The following is a 26,063-nucleotide window of genomic DNA, read 5'->3' as shown; positions in this document are numbered from 1 at the left end:
CTGATATTTATAAAAAAAACAGACAATTATATCCAGTGCTTTTTTTGTAAAAGAAAAAGGTGCTGGAACTCACACAGGTCATACAACCTGCCTTGCCTACCCTACAAGGTTCCATCCAAAAAAGGTGCCGGAACTCCATTCTGGGCGTTCTATGAGAAAAAAAGCCCTGATTATATCTCTTTTAAACAAATCACAACTTTTTTGTTGTTGATTTGGGACTGAAATTAAAGTCAGAAAGAAAGCTTGCTGGCTGTAGAACAAATATCAGCAATGTGTCATAGCACAATTCAGTTTAAGGTTTTATATTTATCTGGTTTTCATTTATGCCTATGTACATTAATATGCATTGATTCCATGTAAAAAAAAATACAGTGGCTGTGGCAACCAGATACACAATATATTGACAAATTGAACCCAGAAAGGAAAACTCAAGAAAAGATAATATATTATTTTACTTTAAAATGTTGTCTTTGCATTGTTCTAGACATATATTTAAAAAAATGAATCTTAAAATAAGTCATTTGGATGGTGATTGTCACTTCAACCATGTAAATTTATGCTTGGCTACATTACAGAAAATATTTGCCATAAAGATACACTATAAAGCAATCCTATGTACAGAATATTTTAAGTTTGGTAATAACTTGTGCATAACGATGTCTTTTGTGAGTTTTTTAAAATACTCAGCTTATTACTGTTTTTCCTGGAAAATACATAATAATAGTAATAACAATAACAATAACAATAATAATAGAGTTGGAAAGGACCTTGGAGGTCTTCTAGTCCAACCCCTGCTCAGGCAGACAAATGGCTGTCCAGTCTCTTCTTAAAAACTTTCCGTGTTGGAGCATTCACCACTTTCCGTGTTGGAGCATTCACAGGCTGTTCCACTGGTTAATTGTTCTGTCAGGAAATTTCTCCTTAGTTCTATGTTGCTTCTCTCTTTGATTAGATTTCATCCATTGCTTCATATATGTATTCATATATGTATTACATATATGTAATAATAGTCAAGAAAATTCTGCCACAAAGAATGGCTTATTAATACAATTGCCATTGAATAACAACATGAAAATATTGAGATGCATTGAATTGAAGGCTTCCTAGCAGAATAGTCAGCTCAAAAAGAAAAACAAGGTTTTGGTTATGGTCTTTAAGTCCTTACATGGCATGGGTCCGGAGTACCTCAGGGACCACCTGCTGCCGGCGTCAACTTCCCTCCGCCCTGTGCGTTCCCACAGAGAGGGCCTCCTCAGGGTGCCTCCGGTCAGAGAATGTCGGCTGGTGGCCCCCAGGGGGAAGGCCTTCTCTGTGGGCGCTCCGGCTTTATGGAACCAACTGCCAGTTGAGCTCTGGACGGCACCGGACCTTCGCTCCTTCCGGCACGGTCTGAAGACCCATTTATTTGAACAAGCTGGCCTGGCCTGATAGGGGACGTTAGGGTTTTTAATGGGTTTTTATATTGTTACTGTTTTTTATTGGGCAATTGTTTAATTCTCTTTTAATTTTTGTATTTTCTATTTATATATGCCCTGTTCACCGCCCTGAGTCCTTCGAGAGAAGGGCGGTATACAAATTTAATAAAATAAATAAATAAATAAACAAACAAACAAACAAACAAACAAACAAACAAACATCCCCCAACTCCTATTTAGAGCCTCCAGTACAATTCTACTCATAGATGTGGAAAGCACAGTCTATCTTATAGGGAACCTTGACTGGAGCAGCTGGAGCAGCTGAAGTGATTCAGCTTGCAAATTATCTATTCTACAGTGATAAAGATTATTGAAGAGTTGGCATTAAGAGAATAAAGCTGCAGAACAATCTTAAGGCTGCCTTAGCCTATAAGGAGCCACCTTCCTTACCCCATCATTTGCTGTTTCCTTCTTGGATTTTGCTAGGAATGTTCTCTTGTATGTAAACCTCTTGTACTATCAGCATTAATAAAATCTGTTTTGCCAAAATCTGAAAAATAGTCCATATGGTTGTGTGTTACAAGTTCCTCTTTGGAGCATACATCTGATGGCATCCACCATTTCTCTTTACTATCAGTGAAACTGAAACTGACAGTGAAAAATCATTTGAAATTGAAATCATCCAGTATTCTCACATTTATGACCACTATCATAAATATCTTCCAAGTGAAAATTATATACTTTACAAAAAGCATTAATAATGAGACAGGCTTAAAGCAGACATGACATTAGGCAAGGATGATTTAGTAAAGGTAGTTGAGTTTATTATAGTTCAGTTTTGTTATTTCCAATATCATATCATTTGTATATTACTTTCCTAGTCTGATGGATACTCAGATTTTTCACACATGTTAATAATTTTTCTTTCATGATTGCAAATATAACTGTCTGCTCTGGGTGTCAAGATCAGTATAAAGCATTAGACCCACATGTTAAGGGTAGGTTATACAGACGTAACCTTGTAAATTACTTGTCCTGTTCATATGGATTTTTTTCACCCCGTATTTTGGAGGATATAGAAAGAATATATTTTGTTCAACTGTCTAGACTGGTTCCATAGTTACAGTAGAAGTAGAATGACTCTTTGAATGAAGAGTATATTCATATACAGTAAGACAGTGGTTCTCAACCTGTGGTCCATGGACCCCTGAGGAGCTGCAATGTTATCACAAGGGGTCTGTGAAGGCTGGAAGAAATGTTATTAATTAAGCCTTAAGTCTTGGTGGCCTTTGTCATTGTCTGTAGCCAAAAAGGTATTTAAAGGGAGTACATGGTGAAGAAAAAGTTGAGAACCACTGCATATAAGACATCAGTCTACCTTTTCTGTATTTCAATATCAATCATGTGCTTTTTTTTCCTTATACAGTTTTCCCCACTATAAGCATGTTTCTTCTAGATTAAAAAAAATCATTTTTGACTGAAGGAAAGTGATTTTTTGGAGGAGGTGGGACACATAATAGAAAATTAGGAGGATTTTGTTCCAACCATAACTTTTCTACTCAACTGGTCTAATCTGAATCTAACACATTAATCTACCACAACTTCTTTTTAATAGTCAATCTATTTGCAAAGTCAAACTACAAGTTTGGTATTGGTCTATGGTCTTGTATTGGTCTATGCCACATTGCTTTCCATTGCACCAGCCCAGTTTACATGCTCTATTTATCAAATCATATTCACATTTCAGGTTTTTTGGTCAGATTGGAAATAAATTAAGATGCATTATGGAGGAGATTGTTATGCCTTCATAATTTCATATAATTTTTTCCCCACAGTATTATGATGGGTCATGAGGAGCTCAAAATCTTGGCTCCCTTGAGTGCTTTTAGCATTTGGATGAACATCTTTTGCAAACACTAGAGTCAGCTAAAGGATAGGAATGAAAATATTGTTCTATATTATATTTCTTTGGTGAGAAGCAAAACACAGCTCTAGAATTCATAAAGTTAAGGGCAAAAGGCCAACTTTTCTCAAATTTAGCTTCAGCTTTTCATTTCTGAAATGAAACTCTATGCCTTGTTTTTAATACTGTAAGAGGCATCCTAATGCAAAAAAAAAATGATATCCTCAGCAAAGTAGTTATCTGCTCTCCCAGTCTATTGACCAGCTCCAATTCTTCTGAGGGGCATCAAAATGCTGAGCAGGCACCTGTCATATAAAATAAATTGCATTTATGCTTTGTCAAAATTACTAAGAAAAGCAAAAGCACCAGTCTGCTGCCTTACCGCCCTTTGACACCACTTGGCTATGTCAGTCACTGATGATTGATACCAAACTTCTGTTTGTCAGACAAAACAATTTTCTGGCAGATTTCCAGCTGAACTTTCAAATATCTCTTCTTCATTTCTTAGTAAATTCAGAAAAAAGTCTTTTTATGTTACCCTGGAGATGAATTCAGATTCCATTCCACCTCGTAAAGATGATGACCCTCCAGTCTAGCTTAATAAAGAACACATCATTTGGCTGTTTTCTGACAAGATATTTCATTACCGGGCTAGATAATATAATCAGTGCCCAGGACAGTGGATTTTGACATCACAAAGAAAACAAACAAGTTCTGACAACAGCAGAACCTAACAGTTCAATCCTGTTGATATAGATTCTCTACTATTGGCAAGAACATTCAATGAGGAATTGCAGTGGTCCAGCATGTGGGGGGTACCGCAGGACTCTACTCTTTGTCCACTCCTTTTCAACATCTAATTGAAACTGCTGGCTGAGGTCATCTCCTAGTTTGGAGTTCGGTATCAACAAGAGGCTGATGATAATAATTATATCTTCCAACTACAGAGCATCTAAGTGAAACTGTCATAGTTCTGTCATAGTATCCGAAAGTTGTCCTGTTTGGATGGGGAGGAACTGTCTCCAACTCAATCCTACCAAGGATGAGTAACTGTGGGTATTTGGCCAGCCAGATCTAGGATACTGCATTTTTGAGCATGGATGCATAGCACTTCTCCTTTCGAGACTGGTATACAGTCTGGGGGTCTTCCTATATTGCAGCTCTTGCTTGAACAGCAGATGTCAGATATGGTCAAGAAGGCCTTTTATTCTGCTTATAAATTGCCTGGAATCACTTTTTGTGACAGTGACAGCTATATACATTTTCTAAATAAATAAGCAAAAAAATAAATAAAATTATATGATTACATATAAGACTGTATGTGAAAATGTAATGGCTTCTCATTTATTTATCTATTTCGGAACAATTTTATCAGAATGACCTCTGTGGTTATCTGACCTGTTTGCTATTATGAATTATTAGACTATAGTGAATTAATAACATTATATGAGTCACTATTGAATTGTGCAGCCTTTAAACTCTAAATTATGAACAAATACAAATAAATAGCACTATATGGACAGTCCCAATAATAATTCCCAAAGAGTATGCATGTTTCTTATGATAGTATTTGACAGAATTTTATTCTGTTAGATATTTGAGAGTTATTGGTCAGTTTAAATAAGTAATAGAATTATATTTCTTATTGCCAAAATCATGTCTTTTTTAAAAGAACATTATTGTAAGCATTTGTGTATGACTGTATTGACTGGTTTAATTATTTAAAATTCTAAAGATTTACCCTTGGATTTCCTGTGACTTAAAATACTATCCTGCTGTTTACTATGCACAATTTTATGATACTTCCAGCTGTGACAATTAAATGTAATGAGTCACTGTAACAATAAACACATGCCAGCGCACGCACATACAAACCGATATTCATAGTTGGATGGATGGAAGGAGTATTTACGTAGTATTTGGGGGGAAAAACTAAATGTTTTCCCCTCTTTGTAATATGAAGTGCGTGTATGTTTGTGTGTATGTATTTAGAGCCCCAATTCCAAAGCTTTTCTTTTGTTTCAGCTACTGAAGCAGTGAGTAAATATCACAAGATGGCTAAATAAAATTATGGATTTTTTTATAAGCTCATCTGTATTTAGTTTCATCACCTTCAATTTTCTTATACTATTCAGCTTAGTAATATTTGCATACCCCTACAGGGTCTTGCAAACATACACAATGTTGTCACTAGTTATTTAAAAATCTGAAAAAGGAGTCAACAATTGCTGTCATTGTCTTTGAAACTGGATTTTTTTTTCCTTAAATAGACTTTTAATCCTCATCTAGTGTCTATTCTCCGTTTTCCTCAACACATAAAAAGAATGTAAGGTTTTTCTATTGTTGTTAGCTACTAAATTTTTGATAAGAAGCCATCTGAAAGTTAGATTTCTTGGTACTAGTGTTATCATAAGATAGTATGACTGACAAATATACCCACTATCAAAAAAATAATACTACTGAAGAATCCCAGGTTACTTTAACTGGGTAGCACCTTTCAGACTATTTTTTAAATTGTCATTTAAAGCTCATATTTACAGGTCAAGCTAGAGAGCCAACTTGATCTAGTGGCTAAGGTATCAGGTTACATAAAAGCAGCCTTATTCATACTAGCTGGTCAGTCACAACCATGGATCAACACTCAGCTGCTCTGGAAAAAAAATGGATCCTGCACTTGTGGGAAAATGCTATGGAAAAAAAAAATACAGCTTAGTTCACCCAAACACATAACTAATTTTAATTTTTGTATTTATATCTTTTAACTTTTTTATTGTTGTGAGCCGCCCTGAGTCCTCAGGGAGAAGGGCGGCATATAAATTTAATAAACCTTAACCTTTAATAAACCTTAATAAGCTACCTGCCATACCAGACAATGACACTACATTTTCTCAGGACTGGGTGGCAGACACATATTACATGTAAATAAGCATCCAACCTGAAGCAGTTTCTCAGAAGCAACAAAAGTAGGACAGTGATGCTGATAGGGGAACTAGACCTGGCAACAAATCAGGATGTCTTCTTTGCCCACATTTACCCCAACATCACCATCACAGGCCCTATAATTTTGTAACATTAGTAGTACTTTCATATGCTCTCCTTCCAATGTGACAAATGTCATCATTTGCCAGCACTGCTCCTCTGGATTCTACATAGAACAGAGAAGCTGGATTTTGTGCAAAAGAATAAATGGACATAATTTCAACATTAAGACTCAGAATAAGGATAAAGTAATAGCAGAGCATTTTAACCTCTTTGGATGCTGTTTTACAGATCTCACAGTAGCAAACTATCTAGCTCATTTAAACAAGAAAGTGTTGAACTTACATACATTAAAAGGATTTAGCCAAACTCAGAAAACCTTAATACAATGTTTTAACACAGTACAATTGCTATTTAATAAGATATTCAAAAACTGTCTCATCTGTACCCTGTATTTACTTAACACCCCCCCATCTTTTCCCACTGTCATCCCAAATTATATCCTGCATCAATCTAGCTTCTCTATTAATCTGATCATGGGACGCGGTGGCTCAGTGGGTTAGGACGCTGAGCTTGTTGATCAGAAGGTCGGTAGTTTGGCGGGTCGAATCCCGAGTGCCGCATAACAGAGTGAGCGCCTGTTACTCGTTCCAGCTTCTGCCAACCTAGCAATTCGAAAGCATGTAAAAATGCAAGTAGAAAAATAGGGACCACTACGGTGGGAAGGTAACAGCATTCCGTGCACCTTTGGCATCTAGTCATGCCGGCCACATGACCACGGAGACGTCCTCGGACAAGCGCTGGCTCTTTGCCTTTGAAACGGAGATGAGCACTGGCCCATAGAGTTGAAAATGACGCATGTGCAGGGGAACCTTTACCTTTACCTTATTAATCTGATCAACTGAGTTGCAGCTCTCAAAAGCTTTTGTTTTTAAAAAACCAAGTTGAAAAAATGCTACTGAGCTCTTGATTTTTGACTATCATAAATCAAAATGTTTCTCCTCCAATAATTCATGCTAATTTTATACTTTTTGCACTGAAGTATTGAAGATTAATATATAAAATTTTACCACAAATATATTGCCATACATTCCTGAAATATTTTTCCTAAACCACTTCTTCTAGTGTGCCTTTTTTTTGTTGTTCTCCATTTATTTTGGGGTGGGAAGGCAGCTGCCTTTGAGTCAGTCTTGAATCTTCATTGCCTGGACAATTCCCTAGCATTTTCTTGGCAAGGTTTTTCAGAAGTGGTTTGCCATTGCTCCTTCCTTACCCAGCTAGGATCATGCCTAAGACGAGACTGGAACTCACAGTCTCCTAGTTTCTAGGCTGATGCCTTAACCACTATACCAAACTGGCTCTTTTTTGTTCTCTATTATACTGACTTTAATTTCAGTGCTTTGCCAATACAGTGTTTCTTTCAATATTTTAAAAAATATTTTTTCTTTTGATGTTTGCTCTCCTTTTTTTAGGCAGCTAAAATCTGTTTGTTTTTACTTCTAAATAATGAGGACTGTTCAGGAACAGAAGCCTACAGAATGAAATCAAGCCTATTATTCGTGCGATGCATCAGAAAAATGTATCTAAAGGATAGAATGGATCATACTGCTTTGGACTCCAAATGGAAGACCATTACCTTCCATTTTATCAGATCAACACAAAACTCTTGTATCTTGTAAACTAGGACAATAAACTGAAGGCTGGAGAAGAATTTTTCTCTTTGCAGTTATTAAGTTTACTTTGAAGATTGTTGCTACAGTTTTATTCCTGTCCATAGGAATTTTAAAAATTGTATTCTATTTGCATTCTGAAATCATATAGTACAAACCCTGGTACTCTCACTCCTGCAATTTATTATCCTAGAACATGGAAGAACAAATATATATGGATTGTGCCATTAAACTAAAGAAAAGAAGGGAGAAAAGGTTAAAAAGTGCTGAAATACCTATGCTTACAGCATCTGCCTGTAGAATTGTCTGCCCTTGTTAGTTAAAGTAGACACTGTTGTGACAATAATTCTTATTTTGTTACTTCCTGCCTATTTTTAACACATATGATATTAAAAATCTGTAAAAATAGCACTATTTTCTTTGAGACTTCTGTGGCCATCTTATGTGAACTGTGAATCATCAGCACTTGTCAACTTGTTCACTTCAACTGGAGTCATCAATTCAATTAATGTGACAATTTAAATATACCCTCATGAAATCCTAAATGCCACTGTATAATTCTAGGGAAGAGAGGTTTAGCTGAACATTAATACATACTTGTTATTAGCCTAAGCCTTGACTTTAATTTACACAGCATAAATTTGACATTTATTACTATTGTTTATTAAATGGCGAGGGTCCGGGATATTTGAGGGAACACCTGCTGCCAGCATCAAGCTCCCTTCGTCCAGTGCGCTCCCACAGGGAGGGCCTTCTCAGGGTGCCGCCGATTAAAGATTGCCGGCGGGTAACACCCAGGGGGAGGGCCTTCTCAGTGGGTGCGCCTGCCCTTTGGAACCAGCTGCCCGCGGAGCTTAGGACTGCCCCCGACCTCCATTCATTCCGCCGGGACCTGAAGACCTGGCTCTTCGAGCTCTCTGGCCCAGGCTGAGAATTTTTTAATTTTTAATTTTAACTGGGTTTTTATTTTTTCTCAGGGTTTCATTTAATCTTTTTAAATTTGTTTTAACTTTTGTATTGATTTTCTTTTAAATACCCTGTAAACCGCCCTGAGTCCTTCGGGAAAGGGCGGTATATAAATCTAAATAAATAAAAATAAATAAATAAATTTATCTTAACGTCTACTTTGAGGGTTCAGTATGGATCATAAGTCTGTGAAGGAGGGGGAGAACTAGAATTTTTTTTCTTGTTATGAAAAAATACCTTTGACAAACGGTCCCATTAACTCAGTTCTGTCAGCAGATGTTCAATCAGTGAGGAATAATTTTATACCTGCTGGGAATTCTGTACAGCGTCAGGCTAGAGAAAACTGTTTTGCAATCGGTAGACCTGAATTTATTTATAGGAACAGTGAGGTGCAAAACAAGATATGAAATATTATTGCCTTGTATGAATACCATATGTGAACATTTCACACAGTATTCTTGACATGGCTGTACAAATTACGTTTTCTACTGGATTAAGGTTAAAATAATTTGTTTTCTGAATACTGTTTTGTTAGACATGGTTTTGTTTTTACAGTATTCCTTTCTAAACACCTACATTTTAAAAAGTGCAAAATGTCAATATGTCAGAAATGTTAGACTGAAGTACCTGCTAAATTAGAACATTTTCCTGTAGTTCTTCAGCTACTGTGAAACACAGCTATAATATACCAAATGTAAGACAGCAATAATAATCATTTCATTGCAAATTGATGCCCATCATTTATTGAGCAATCTAGTGAAGTCTTCATCAATTCGCCACAGGTGTCGGACATAAGCCTGCTAGTTGGAGTGCTACAGTAGTGCTAGTATTCTATTCATTTGAAGGGCATTGGTTGACTTTGACTATTTTGTGGTTCCACCAATTCTTGTTTGCAAGCAAATGGTAGATCTTCCAAGATATTTCAGTGTACCATTACTACTACTTTGTCATTAGTTTTGGTAAGTCTGTGCAATCTTCTTGCAGTAGCTAATTGGGTGGTCCATTGTTTCTTCAGCTTCTTTGCAGAGGCAACATTTGCTATTTTTTTTTTATTTTATTTTAATCCCATTTATATCCTGCCCTTCTCCGAAGACTCAGGGTGGCTTACAATCTAAGCACAAATCAACGTGCTTAGCAATACTGCTGTCTTCTCAATTCTGCCTTGATGGTACTTCCAAATTGAGTTTGGATTTTAAGATCTTCTTCACCCTTATGATGTATTCATTTCTAACTTTCTTCTTGACTTCAGTGTGCTTGATGTTGTCAGTTTGAAGAATGCCCAGGTATTTGTAATGATCATATTCATTCAGATTATTGATGTTATTTCCATAAGGCATATTGATTCCTTCAATTTTCATTATTTTTCCTCTGTCAATGATGAAAATGGCACATTTGTTTAGTCCAAACTCCCCTGCAGTATCTTGACTGTGTGTACAGACAGTGTTGAGTAGCAATTCTATTTCAGATTTTTCCCCCCAATCAGTTTAGATCATTCATGTAAAGGAAGTGGGATAACCTGGCAGATGTTTTTGATATTTGATAGTCATGGGCTAACATACTCAATATTGCTGACAGAGGAATCAGTGCAATAACAAGTAGCAGTGATTATTATTATTTCAACATATATATGGCAGGGGTCCTCAACCTTGGCAACTCTAAGACTTGTAGACTTCAAAGCTGCCTGAGGAATTCTGGGAGTTAAAGTCCACAGTCTTAAAGTTGCCAAGTTTGAGGATTCCTGATGTATGGCCACCTATCTCATTTAAACAATTTTGGATATTCACAACAGATAAAAGCAATCCCTTACTTCAGGATAGAGTTGGGGCTGTTGGATGGAACTGAGCCAGATGCCCTTCTAAATAAGTTGAGAACGCCCTTATTTTTATTCACTTTCCTACCTAAATAACATGGTAAGAATGTCATTAGCCCATCTTCCCAGCTACAGTATATGTTGGGGATGAGTTATATCACCATTATACTTCTTATTCCACACAGCTGCCATGAAACATAATGCCCAAACGTTGAAGCAAACTACACTGAGATTCCTTAATAGACAATAGCTGAATCACCAGAGGCGTTGATCATCAGTATTTGGATTTGAGGCAAGGTAGACACCTGTCACAGTCTTAACTTGGGTGAAACTTGGTTAGCAAGATTTTAAAAATAGCATATAGTTTTGCTGAAAATTAATTCACTTAATAAGAAGTAGTTACAAAAAGGAGGGAGAGAGAAATCTGGAACTTTAAGAAATAAAAAAAAATGATAACTGCAATATGAAATTTCAGAAACACTGGTCATCTTCATGCATTTAGGTCAGGAACAATTAGGAATTTTAAGAACATCTGCTGGATGCTCTTAAAAGAAAGCTGCCAGGGGGAGAATTTACTATTAACAGAATGAATGCTCAGTGGCAAGGCCAATCACAAACTACTCATTTAACATAAGGCACTCTAGATACTCTCACTTATATTAATGGGACCTTTAAGGGGTCCCAAGGCATTTCCGTAAATAACTATGCTAAAGCCATGTCTTGCTTGGCAGCATGCCAGTTTTCTATTTAATTCCTTTTTGTTTCAAAGTTGGCCTTCCAAATCTGTGCTGTAAAAATGCACATAATCATACTGTGACAGAAAAAAAAGAATGTTCTGTATTTCTTTGGTGCCATCTAATAGTGATCAGAATTTCTGCAGCACAGATTAGTAAAGAAAATGAAAATATATTTTAAAATTATTGTTTCCCCCCCAAAAAACAATCTTGAAGCTTAAACCTTTAAAGTAAAAATGCAAATGAAAGATACAAACTAAGAAGGAACTGAAATAAAACCTTATATTTTATACTTATCAACAGTCATTGGTTTACCAATTAATTCACTACTATAATATGAACAATGCATGAAATTATTATGGCATCACAGAATCTCTGCCATAATAACACATATTGCTGCATCCTTTGATAGAAAGTATTGCCTCTTCCAGAACAGATAGACATTTCTGACAACCATTCCCTGACCTCTAGAATAATACCACTTTTCCAATTAGTATAGTATATTAATGTATATTAGCATATTTGTGGAAAAATCTTTAAATGTTAAAGATGTTACTGTAATTTTGAATTAGTATCATATTTGGAATTTGACTATTTATCAGGAACTGTGGCTATGTACAGTATTGTGAAATTTTACTGCTCACTAGGTATAAAATTGTATAGGGCAGGGGTAGGCAACCTTGGCTCTTTTATGATTCGTGGACTTCAGTTCCCAGAATTCCTGAGCCAGCCATAAAAGAGCCAAGGTTGCCTACCCCGGTATAGGGACATGCATACCCAAACACATGTAGCTTTGATGCACCATTCAGGACTACTAATAGCCTTCAGAGTTATAAAGATTATTTACTCTTGGAGTAAAGGAAAAAAACCCACAGTAAATTAAAGTTTTAAAAGCAAAATTATCTATACTTGAAGGCAATTAACTATACTTCAGGTGTTTTCCATAATTAATTCAAGTTTAGATTCAAGAAGGCAAAAACAATCAGGAAAAAAACATTAATCTAAAGTGAGGCATAAAACATAGAAAAACCTCTAGCAATGAATTTTACAGGTCTTATTCGTCAATTCAAGAAGGTGTTTTTTTAAAAAAACTGATTTTCAACATTACTTAGAAAATAACTTGGGCAGCATAAATGAAGGAATTCTCCCTCACCTCTATTTCTAGATTGTTATATTTCTCCCTTTGGGTTAGGCTCATTAAAATGCAGAACCTAGAAAAATAAAAACATTTCTACCTGCAGCAATATAACTTTCTCTTTGAAACACTTAACATTCAGATGCTAGCTGACAAAAATACTGTACAAAATAACCTATTGTTCAGCAGAAGGCAGAGAATTAGTCACTTTAAGTAGCTCTTCTATTTCCAGTAATGATTCTGAAATTGTCATACTCACTCAGTTGCCCAACACTTGTCCATTCTAAAACCTACATCCTCTTATGAAGAGAAGCATCGCTTCTCTTTAGGCCTTGAGGAACCAGCTGAAGTAGCAAAAAATGCTTCTCTTCAGCTGAAGGCTCAGTTGAGGTGCCTTTCAACTGATTGTACCTTCAGCTCAGTTGGTGTTCCAAAGGCTGGGCACCGGCAAGCTGTGCTAAAGGACTTCAGCTGAAGCAAAGCAGCCAGGAATGATGGAGCTGCATGCTTCAATGAGTTAATTATAAGCATCGAGATTGATGACTTTTTCAAGTCAAAATGCTCCCACAAATTACATTACTCCTTCAAGAGAAGTGAAGGTAGTTCTGCTAAGCAGAGCTGTCTCATTCAGACCTCAGTTTTCTGCTTCACCCTAACCCAAAATTATTTGAAGCATGGCTTACTAAACATGCCATAATGCATTGGTTGATACATAGTTACTTCCAAAATTACTGGATATAATCACTAGAATGTATGGCACAAAATTGCAAATTAAAATGTCACAGAAAAGGGGAATCATTGAATACATAGGAAATTGTGATATTAATTGCATTGACTTAAATTCCTTTAACTTAAATATAAATCAAAACAGATTAAATTTATCTTTCATCTTAACTTTATCTTTTTGTTTCTACACCATCATGCAATCTTAAAAATGTTCCAGTAAATTTATAAATATATTACAAGTTGTTCTCCATATAAATACTTGGCATGGTCATACAGAACCTTTTCTGCATATTTTATAGCATTTAGAAATAATTATGAATCTTTTGTTGTAATGAAAGCTGACTACTTTTTGGTTCTAATGTAATTAATTGTCACTTCTGATAAATCCTTAACAAAAATATGCCAATAAATATTTATGTTATACTTGCCATCTGCTTCCTTTGGTACCATATGTTAAGAATTAGCAGGGCACTTCTTGTTTATACCTGAAATAATTCTGGCCACACTGAGATTTTTGATCCAAGATAGCACCAAATCATAACACTACACAGGCAAAAGTGTATTAAATTCTCCCTGGCAATCCATTTCAAAAAAATCACAGACATATCATGTTTGTAAAATGATGATCCTCACCGAAGCACCCAGCAACCAAATGGCCTGCTGGATACCACTACTTATAGCTTTTCTAAATACCCAGTTATTATAGTATCACTCAAAGGTGGACAATCACTAAAATTATTTTCATTTTTAATGATACTTAGAGAGGTTTGAGATTTTTATTTATATGGATATTTCTTTAAAGTGTCAAAATATTTTCTGAGGATAAATTTATATATCAGTTGGAATTTTTACAGTTTCCAGAAACAATTCCATTATATAGATTAAATGAAATTATTCAGAATGCTCTGTGTAACTGTATCTGACTACCTCTTTCTAAAGATGCTATTTTAGCTGCTGCAGTTGCATGTCTTTTTACATGCAAAATGACGCTGTGCATATGGGTAACAGAGGTCAACTGTTTGTCTTCATAATTTTATTAAAACTGAGTAATGATCAAGTAGGAGCCATACTCAAAAGAGAGTAAGAATAGGGATCCACCTACATTGGTTCCATCCATTCTACAATGTCTAAAATAGAGAGAACAAATAGACTTTCAGCTGCAAAATGATTGGGATAAAAACATGATGTGAAAGAACAATGTATTTATATTTCTTGTATAAGTAAACTTGGGATTTATTTTTAATGCTATAGAATGCTCAACTGACTTATTTTATGCGCAGTTTCAGCATGACACATCCGGCCCGCAGGCCGGCAGTTTGACATGACTGGTTTAGACCAATCATCATCTTTCATGCCAACTTAGCTCACAGGGTTATTGCGATAACAAAATAAGGAGGAAACCCTAGTGTGTTATTTTGAGCTCCCAGAAGAAAAATGTAATGAATATATAAAATAAGGAAATTATATACTAATTCCATAATTTATGCTATGTACTATAGCATCAGGTTGGGAAAATCAGATAGGGAGGTTTTACATAAGTTAATTATCCTGACTCCCCCTTTTAGGCAGCAAATAATTAACAGACAGGCATAAAGCAGATGGACTAGTACTGTGATCAAATCGCAGCAATGGACATGTGCAAAGCTGAAGCAGAGAACATTTATCTTGGAAGTAATCCATATTATTAGCTATCATTAGGACCCTATGAATCTAATCATTTAAAGCAAAGCATTAGCTTTCTATTTGCAAAACTGTGAAGTTCTGAGAAACTATCCTCAGGAAATAGCCATGGCTATTTTATTGCTATAGCTCTAACCTCCTGAAACTATTTTTTTCTTTTTCCTTGGTGATATGTAATTAAGGTGTTTTAAAATTAAGCACTAAGCAACAGATGAGCACTAAATATATATATAATTACTAATAATAACTTAGGTTTCAAACAGAGGGAGAGGACACAGCCAAAAGATGCAAAGCTAATTTTAAAAAGTCTAAATCTTGACCAATACGGCTTGAAATTACGGGTACTGTGATCCCATGCATGTGAAAGAGTTCAGATTGGAGATGACTGTTCTAAAATATTTAAAACTGATACTGATGGCAATTCAGAGTTATTTTAAGAACAGAATTAATAAATGTAATATTTCAGTTTAGATGCATACTCTGTTCCTTAATTAGAAAAGACTTCGAAAAGCATTTATAAATTTGCTTAGCAATCTCCTAAACCAATGATCTTTTTTTGTTTCTATACTTTGTATTTTAAGGGCTCCCTTTGTTTATCTTAGCAAGCAGGTCCATCTATCCTGTAGATTCTACGGTATTATTAAATATCCCTCTTAGTCACACCATACTTATCTACACCATGTCAAGTAAGACCTTTTCTTGGTTGCTTTGGTTAAGTGTATACCTTTCTGTTTCTTTATTCTCCTGTCCCCACCCCAATAAAATCCATGCCTCATTTCTAAGAACATAAATTAAAATATTAAATGAAATGACAGTAATTGTTTGTCCTATCTTCTTTGGCATGCATAGTTCTTTCATCCTGAATCCCATGTTCTCACTCTCCCTACAGGGAAAAACAACTGCCAGATCATAGGCGCCACTTCCAACAAAAAAAACACACTCATAATTATATCATTGAATAACTTTCATTTCAATTCAGTTCAGTAATAATCAGTAATTCCATTAGGCATTACTTTCCTTTAACTAATTTATATGCAATTTTATTGTGACAAATGCTCTTTCACAGCTATGACTCTACATATCCTCCTCTACAAAGGACTTACAGAAGTGCAATTCTTATCCATCTTATCCTCCATGATGCCAATTTGACATGGTGTCTTCTGATTTTGGAGCCAATAGTCTGTTGATTCTAGCAGGCTGTTACTGCAAAGAACCTGTTGGGGAAAAAAATCATAGTCCTTCTCAAAATGAAATCACGAGCCTGAATACAGCATTATATACAATGCAGAATAAGAGAGTTGCAAGGGACCTTGGAGGTCTTCTAGTTCAACCCTTTGCTCAAACAGGAGACCCTATGTCATTCTGGACAAATAGCTATTCCATTTTTTCTTTAAAACCTCCAGTAATGGAGACCCACAACTTCTAGAGGCAAGCCGTTCCACTGATAAATTGTTTTCAGTGTCAGGAAATTTCTCCTTAGTTCTAGGTTGCACTGGTTAAAGAAGGTTTTCAAAATAATTTTATTTTCACCCATGCCATTTAAAGGTGCTACAACAAATCAACTGCAGTAAATTTTAAAAAATCAATTAAACAAATTATGATTTTGTACAGGAGAGATCAATAGATAGTATGTGCATGTGTTGTGGTTACTTTATCCACAATTTACATCTATTCAAGGAAAACTAATTAAGGTTTATTCTAGTATGCTAGAATGGAGAATATCACAATCATTCTAATTTCATACTGTAATCTGGAGTTAAAATTTACTTACTCATTTCAATGTAAATGCAATGGAAAGCTCTAGATTAAAGTAATCCAAGTATATGAACTACAAAACTAATAATTAATTTATGGCTTAATTAAATCATTGTCAATTATCTGGATTGGACTAGAAATAAAATCTTTTTTCCAACTTCTTTATCCCAATCTTGGAGGATGCTCCAACTCATCTTTAATCATAGCCAATGAAGAAATTTTTCTATTCTTAAACTCCAAACTCTTTTCCTGCCTTGACATTCTTAGTATTGTAGTCTCTGAAGGGGCTAGTGGTTGATGAACAATGCCTTAAAGCAAAACCTTTTCCAATTATTGGAATGCCACTAAATAATCTTTTAAAAATGCAGCCTGGTATATTACTTACTTTCTTACGAAAGAGACATTATCATTTTACATAAAAATGATTTTGCCTCCTTTCATTGAGAGGCCTTATTTTTCAAATGCTAATGCTAGTTTGAAATTATAAGTAGCCACATTACATTTGTTTGCAAATAAACTCTTGTAGGAAAATGTGTTTATGATTCCAAATGATGAGAAGGGAAGTGCCCAGCATCCCCCCATTTCAACAGGATGCAAATTGTCGTGATCAAAACTATGCATCATAGTAGTACATTAAAGATACTAGAAAGAAAGAGAAAAATTATGATGAAAAATAAACTACAACTGTTTTATAATAATAACTATAAACTGATGAAAAATGAATATTTGTGTAAGGCATGCAGACTAAACCACATTATGATACTTTTTTTCTCCCTTTAGGGGCCATGCTAGTTAATGGGCCAGAACTTTTAAAATCACATTTACAGCCCTTGCATAAATTCCAAGTAATATGTGAAATATAGCAGCCTCATAATACAGTACTATTATTATTTTACTATTATCATGATTAAGCTTATATATAACTGGGTTGCAAAACTTCAGATTATTACTAGATAGCAATAAAAAGACCTGAAATACTAATTCTTTTGCAGAAAAGACAGTGATTACTGTTTCAGATTTCCATCGACTATTATGGCCACTGGGTTTGCAGGAATAGGACCTTTTGGGGGGAAAAAACAACAACTATAAGGCATGAGGCAGAGGTGCCAGGTCTGACATGCAGAAATCTGGATGAGCACTAGATGGCAGGAAAGAGATATTTAAAGTTCCATTCTATGGTAGGTCTAGTTTATTGAGAAACTGAATTAGTAAATGTGTCATTATACTGTCTGCCAAAAAGATGTAGGATAATTGGACATAAATAAAAAAAAATTGGATCAATAACAAAAAGTTATTGATCTCACAAAAAGTTAGTGGATATTCACTGGATTCCAGAGAGCTATGTTACTTCCACTGCATTCCATTCCTCATTTTATTTGGGTTTTTTTCTTCCCAAATATCAATCTGAGGCCTACGCCAAATACGTAAGCAAAATCTATCGGCTGCTTTTGGGGGTACTCCAAGAATAAAACTCTGTAAAATTCTTGATGACACTAGAATATTTCTAATATTTCTACTGCTGGGGCATAAATAGTATCATCTTTGAGACAAGGTATCTATAATATAGAAGAGCGACTCATATTTTTAATCAGAAATTGAATAGCATGAGATAAATTGACTAGAAAGGCCTTCTGAAAATACCAAGTTTATTAACTAATGAAATCAAGTAATCAGTGCCAATGCAAAATCTAAAATTGATTTAGAACAGTTGTTCAAAAAGAAATTAAATGTAAATCTATATTTAGAGACACATGTATACAGTGAAAAGCAAAGTATTTTCTGAAATATATTTTCTAATTTTATCTATTGTAGAACTTTACCTAAGAGCCTACCTTTTTTAAACCTGAAAACAATTTCTCCTTCTTAAATAACTTTGTGAGAATTCAGATAATTATATCTGTTTCAGTAACGAGATATAATCAAGCCTTTTGGCTGTACAAGTAGTACTTTCATTGCCCTGTGTTCCAGTGGAAACATATACAGTACATCAGGAAATTTTAAAATAAATGTTAGTTTCCAGTTTTATTCAAACTAATAATTTAACTGCTTCAGAATTAACTATTACATTTAACTATGTTTTAAAAACCTAGCTTGTTGCAGCACTGTAAGCATGGTTTCTTGGTTTGTAAAGAGCAGGAATTGCTGCTAATAGAATGCTTCTGAAGATGCTTGTTCAATCTAGTAACTTAAATACGATCATAACTTGTCAGCATTTATTTTTATGGTGTAAAACACTATTTCCATGTCGATGACCTATTGGCAGTTTCTTTTCCAGTGTTGGCTGGAAACTTTGAGAATTGAATATAAATATCAGAGGGAAACAGCCTCCAATATTTAGAAACAGCCTATGGAAATGGTTATCAGTTAAGGAATAGCAGATAATGTTATGCATGACCACTCTGTATGGTAAGGTACTAAAAGGACTATCAGTTGAATTTTAGGGAAGTTGGACTCTCCATAAGTCTATTTGTCTTAATTCAGGTAAATGAAATTTCTGTAAAACAAGCACTCACATAGAAGAAATGAGGAAAATAAAAGTAGTTAGTTATTCATATGTGGAAATGAAATTTTGCTATCAGCTATCTGAGGCTATAGTAGGAGAGAAAAAAAAATTAAGCTTCATTGTAATGCAATAGTTTCTGGTGAGAATAACAGGATTTATTTCCAAAGATCCTAAGGTAACATTTCATGTTATTAAAATATGCTAATTATTGTCATACAAATTATCATACAGAATTAAAAAAGAAAAAGAAAATAGCACACAGATGAATAGAAAAATGGAAGTAAGTTCTTATGGATTTATTTTAAATCTGCAGGTACAAAACTGAAGGCTAGGTAGATTTTCCTTCCCTTTGTATGAAATTTTCAGTGATGCATATCTTCATAATACATATGTAATGGTAAAAGCCTGGTTGATCATAATATACTAATAATTTGGACCACATATCTCACATGTTCAATGTTATGCTGTAAAAATGAAAGCAGTTCACTGATGTGGCCTAAAGTTATAAGCTTTAAAATATGTATTAAGAAAAAAAATCAAAAGTGGGTCAATCCATTTTTTTCTTAACTTTTTAAAAACTTCTATAATATTGAATAGAATAGAATAGAATAGAATAGAGGTCTTCTAGTCCAACCCCCTGCTGTATGCATAAATTAAATCCCATGTCTTGAACTTTTGAGGAAAAGTAGAGTATAAATCTAAGAAAGAACAGAATAGGACATAACAGCAGGAAACATTGTTCTTCTTGTGGGGTGCTATGTACATTATAATCTCTGTGCAAATTATTAATGAATTAATTGTTTAGATTTTATACAGAAGGACTATATCTTGAATATGTACCATAGATTTGTTCTTGATAACATGACTACACAGTTACATCCTGTTCTGAAAGGTCTCAGATAATGAAGTATTTTTCAAAAGAACCCATTGTGGTAGACCAATTATTTTGGAATACAAAAATCCAGATGAAGTATTTTTTCAGACCAAACAATTTAATTCTTCCCTATTCTAACTTCAATCATTGCAACATTTGAATTAAATTATCAAAACCTGAGCTGTTTTGACTCAAACTAGCTTATCATTTAAGAAGCATTGGCTTTCAGTTTTCTTGCTCTCACAATGTGATTTTTAAAACTCCTCTTGATTGGTTGATTATATTTTAATTTATTTTACATGTCAAATAAAGTTATATCATGTTTATTATTTTACTGGCTCCATCTTCTTCACTGTTTTAGCTCTGGCTATTCTACAATGTAACCCTTGATCCCCAATCTAATATATGATATATTATATTTGGTGACTAATATATGATCCCCACAACACCCAAGGACATCTTGAACTAAAAAAATTCTGTGATTAAAATACCATTTTCTTCATCTTCTCAGCAAACCTACAAACCTATAAGTCATATTCCACATATACAAAGCTGAAACTTCATGATTGTTCAGCGACAATAAAATAAAAAAATGTCTTAATTCTAATTGACATACTTTGAACAGAAATTTTTAAATAGTCTAATCTAACCCTATTATGGCCTGTATTTCCAATTGTAAATCAGAGAATTGAAACAGTGTCTAATAGTGCACAGACTATAAATTCAGATCAACCACTTCATACATTAAGATACTTAAATGACTAATGTATAATTGGATACATCCCTACAGAGTTTCTCTTTACACATGAGATAACAGCTTATTCTTGCCTTATCATCATAACTGCAGTGCTTAATTACAGCTCATCAAAAAGAGATGGCAAAGAACATGCAAAACAAGATGAGACTTTGGGGGCTCATGCATTTTCTAAAATGGAGTCAGTGAAATAATATTTAGCATCTCATATGCTATGAGTTTTTGTTCATCTTAGGAATAACTGAACAAACATAAAACAAATTGAAGGGAATGCTTACGTTATTTTTTTCTTATGCCAGCCACCGGAAACAATAAAATTTCATTTAAAAAAATCAATTAAGTTAGCATAATATGTCTCTGATGGCTTATGAACAGAGCTCAATGATGTTTTCCATATTAACTCATCTTATAATAAGTGTCTTGAATTATTTGAGATTATTGTCAATATGGAAGTGAATCATAGTTTGGTGGAGTAAAATATGCCTTACAGATTGCACAGTCAGTAAAAAAATAATCTGCAGTAAAAACCTAGGCCAGGAGTTGGAAATCTTTTGCCCTGACAGCCAAATATGAGGGCAGATCGGGCCAGGTTTACATAACTATGACAGTGTGGTATAGACAACCTCCCTCTCTATAAGTATACATACACAATCTTCTTTCTGTCTCTCCCACCCTTCTCTCTCATTTATTATCCTCTTTATACTCCCCATGCACTCAAATCATGTGCCATGCACTCAACTACCAGTCAATGGGAGAAATTCAGATAAAAAAAGATGTGCAGAAATGCTCCTCCCTATGAGTCTTCATTTTCAGCAGTACTGCATTCTGATGAATCTACAAAACTGGGAATCAGTTTTGTAATTCTGTTGACCACAAATCTAGGTATCAATATATTTGATAGGAATTTGGAAGCATTTGCAATATTCTAAAACCAAGGATCTTCATCGGGCAAAATTTTGCTTACTTATAAGGTTTCCATAGTGAAACAGGAGTTATATGTAACATACTGCATAAACAAGAATCTTAGCTATTTTTCTCTTTGCAAGATATCTATGGATCGTTAAAAAATAATACACCCATTTTTCAGGGATAGTCAAAGGTCTATTTTGGAAAGCTTAAAAATTTCATCAGAATCCTGGTATAATCATTAACAAGCAGATGTACTAGTGTTCACCTTTAAATTGTTTTTAATTGGTTTCTCCTATTAGCAACAGAAGAAACTAAGCTTTCTTTATTTATGATTTTCTTATTATTTTATTCAAATTAGGATCCCCTCAAAACACAAGCAAGCCAGGGATCTTGCTTTGATAAAATAGTTAACCATTATGGTCAAAGGTGCATGTCAAGTTGATTAGCTTTTCTTGTTAGCATAAGAAGATATATGAGATATTGTGGGCAAAATACACCCAAACATGATCCTTGATAAATCAAAGTGATAAGAAAATCTGAACTTGGGTATTCAGTATTTAGTACTCCTCAGATTAATATTAAGGAAAATTATATATATATGTAACAATTGCCTTTTAGACATAAGTAGATCTAGAACCTGGAACTTGGAAAACCCAAGTTGGATTCCTTCCTGAGAGATTTTGCAGACACTTTTAAAACTAATTGCCATATCAGTCATTGTGTAAAAGGAATCCATTATCACATAATCTTTGCAGGTAATTTCAGTACTTGATATATTTAGGTCTGGACTGGAATATTCCATCCTATCATTTTAAAATTTTAAAATAATAATACATTTTTCTTCTTTTAATGTTTGGCAGTGATTCCTGGATGGATGAACCCTGTGCTCTCACCTAAGTCTTTCTGGGATAAATTAGGGTCCTGATTTCATTTTGGAGAGTTTTAGTTTAATAGTTCCTGAATCAGATAACATTCAAAATTCATTTCTTAATACTATATTTAGATCCAACTCTTTCTGTCCTTCCTTATTTTCAGTCCATAATTCTGGTTGTGTGAGATTTTTACCCACTGTACCCATTTGTACCCATCTGAGTCAGGGGTGGGATTCAAATATGTGAACAACTGGTTCTCTGTGTGGATGCTGCTTCTGGAAGTCCATTCTGGCCCTGGGCAACAAAAAATTAACTACTGGTTCTGCTGAACTGTTGCGAACCGTCTGAATCCCATCACTGGTCTGAGTCAATCATTGTTATAAGCCACTGTTTTTATAGGCTAAGAAGCATCATACTATATAATCAGGTTTGTCCATAAAAACTGAACAAATACATTTTTAGATTATGTAACTATTTTCAGCAAATAGTCAGTTGATTGCATCCAGATATTAATATTTTCCTCATTTAGTTGTTTAGCTTATGTGCATTTCAAATACTATTGAAATAATAGGTAAACAGCACAGCTAAATTGCTGACTAAAACAACTTCAAAAAGGAATTACCTTCTTACATGCTGTGACCGAACTTCTGACACTATTATCTGTGTCACCATGGTGCAAAATTTCATACATCAAGGGACATTCAAAGTTGCTGAAGAGAGAAGAAAGGAAAAAAATTCAGTGACTTGGCACAAATGAATCAAACATGATGTCATAATCCTTCATACCTCTTCCCCCTCTAGTTCTTGCAATTTTCCTGGCTCAAAACATCATACTGTTAGTTATGGGATTAGTTAAGTATATACTGTATTGTCAATGCTACAAACGTTGACATGTTTTTGCACTGACAATATACGAGACAGCCTTTTGTTTAAACTGCTTCGCTTTGAATCTTGAAGAGAGGGAAATTTTCAAAGCGACTATCTTGAGAAGATAAGATTAGCCACAGATGGGGAAGTGTAATTGCATATGTAAACCTAGTTGGTTAACATGATTTGTGACGTGTAGTTGGGGGAGGGAGATTGTGCAGGGTATAATGTATCAAGGGGAGGAGAGGTCAGATTCTGGCATCCCTCCATGAGTGCTGATATTTCATTTCATTACTAAGACTTTTTAGATAAATAATATGCCTGCAATTTGTTTGAATTGTCTCATTTATCGGAACCATGACATATATTTTTTTCAGGATTGGAGCCCTGTTCTGAAATAATGACCTGACTGCCTTTTATAAAAATCAGAATACAGAACTACATTGGATATAGCATCTGTCCACCTTCAACAATACAATAAAATATTCTCTTCTCTATCAAGGAAGCAATTTGAGGCTTCCAAATTATATAGCAGTTACATCCATTCATTATGCCAGCAGGCAAGAAATTGCACACTAAATCTTATACTAAGTAATCTGCTTCATATCCAAGGAAAGAGGTGAATTATAGCTATTCAAAGCAAAGGATACAATGGGGTTGATTAAATTTAGGAAGCAAAGCAGGCTGCCATATCTATAAGCACAGACATGGAACAGTTAATCGGTTTGAAGAATGGGACTCATAGAAATTATCTGAGAATTTTATCAGTCAATCCATCATCAGACAAAACTCATACCAGTCTTAAATACTACTGTTACTCAATTAATGTAATGGGAAGTCATGAGGCAAAGACCTTTACATAAATTCAGCTTTGACACAAGGACTGACTCTTAAGGCTGTATAAATGTATGTACCAAAAATTGCCATCCTGATTCCCAAAAGAGAAAGAATTTAATGTTTTCTTCTAGTCAGTAGGCAGGACTTTAGCCTTCCTACTCTTTTGAGAAGGAAATATCTTCCATTGGGTCATATGACTATGAGCATATAAAATAACTTTCCTCCATATTTTGTTGTAATAACACTTGTAACAGACCAAATTTTCAAACAAAACATGGAACCAGAACAGAATATGATAGCATAACACAGTGAAGTAATTCATATCTTAAACCCTGGGTTGGCTGCTTAAACTCTTTCTTAAGGAACTCCCACACTTAGATGGTGGTAACTGTCAAGGCCATTTTCTAATTATCACAGTGGAAAGGCTAACTCATTCTCCATCATCAGAGAAAGAGTTAACAGAAGCTAAAAAAGTTCACTAGTGTCTCTTTTTTTTTAATTGCTCCTGTCCAGTCTCCAGGCAGTGATCTCCCTCTGATGGCTATTTGATCTCAATCTGGATATGTCCTGATGATTTATGTGGACTTTGTTGTAGCACTGTTAGTTCACATCAGTTGATTAGACCTGATCTGACAGTTCTTTCAAGGCCAGTAATGTGTGTATTAAATCCAGATGATTGAACAGCAGTGCTGCCTCACAACAAAACCCTGTGCTATTGTGTTTTGAAAATATTCTCATCAATTTGGCTAGTTGGCCTTTATGGTAGTCAGATCCTTGACTGATTTTTTTAACTGACATTTCTCATGCCAAGTTAGTTGGGATCATGCAAAGACTGGATTTCCTTTCTTGGCATTATTACAAATAAGATAATTCTGCTGGTAATCTGATACTGATGCTGGCAATCTGATACTGAAGCAGAAAAGCATTCAGCATAGCAATCTGGAGTGGAAATGGACCCACTGGACAGAGTCCAATGCTGTAACCCTTTAATGTATAAAGCCAGCTTCATAAAGACTGACCTTTTTGAAGCTAGTAATGCTTCCACACTTTTTTTGAAGCTTGAAGTACATTTCTGGGATAAGAACATCTGCACAGTCAATGCTTACGTACGAAATATGGAGTTAGCATGCTGTTTGATACAATCATTACAAACTCATGATAGTAAAATATTAGGTTAAAGCTATTTTCCAGAAATAGGGCATTCTGATAAGAAATTTGTCAGATAGCCTTAAATATGGAAACTCTGTGTTATCACATGGCTCACAAGAGCCATCACCACTTTAGTAATATTCTGGATGCTATTTATAACTATATATAGGTAAAGGTAAAGGTTCCCCCGCACGTGCGTGCTAGTCGTTTCCGACTCTAGGGGCCCGTGCTCATCTCCGTTTCAAAGCCAAAGAGCCAGCGCTTGTCCGAGGACGTCTCCGTGGTCATGTGGCCGGCATGACTAGACGCCAAAGGCGCACGGAATGCTGTTACCTTCCCACCATAGTCGTCCCTATTTTTCTACTTGCATTTTTACGTGCTTTCGAACTGCTAGGTTGGCAGAAGCTGGGACAAGTAACAGGCGCTCACTCTGCTACGCGGCACTCGGGATTCGACCCGCCAAACTGCCGACCTTCTGATCGACAAGCTCAGCGTCCTAACCCACTGAGCCACCGCGTCCCTTTA

At 35.0% G+C, this 26,063-nt stretch overlaps 1 protein-coding gene across 1 annotated transcript in view; it reads right to left on the bottom strand.

Moving 5' to 3' along the window:
- SPHKAP (SPHK1 interactor, AKAP domain containing) overlaps window positions 1-23,376 on the bottom strand; it is a gene marked incomplete at both ends in the record, with an annotated part of 46,518 nt that extends 23,142 nt beyond the window's left edge. Inside the window, 2 exons of the mRNA XM_083364942.1 lie at window positions 16,122-16,232; window positions 23,308-23,376. Of these exons, the coding sequence (XP_083221068.1) occupies window positions 16,122-16,232; window positions 23,308-23,376 (180 nt within the window). The remainder of the gene's footprint in view (window positions 1-16,121; window positions 16,233-23,307) is intronic.
- Between the last annotated feature and the right edge of the window lie 2,687 nt (window positions 23,377-26,063).

Source organism: Vipera ursinii (genome assembly GCF_947247035.1).
Source record: "Vipera ursinii genome assembly, chromosome: 5".
NCBI lineage: Eukaryota > Metazoa > Chordata > Lepidosauria > Squamata > Viperidae > Vipera > Vipera ursinii.
The sequence above is the reverse complement of the archived record's forward strand: the minus strand, read 5'-3'. Positions and strand labels throughout refer to the sequence as shown.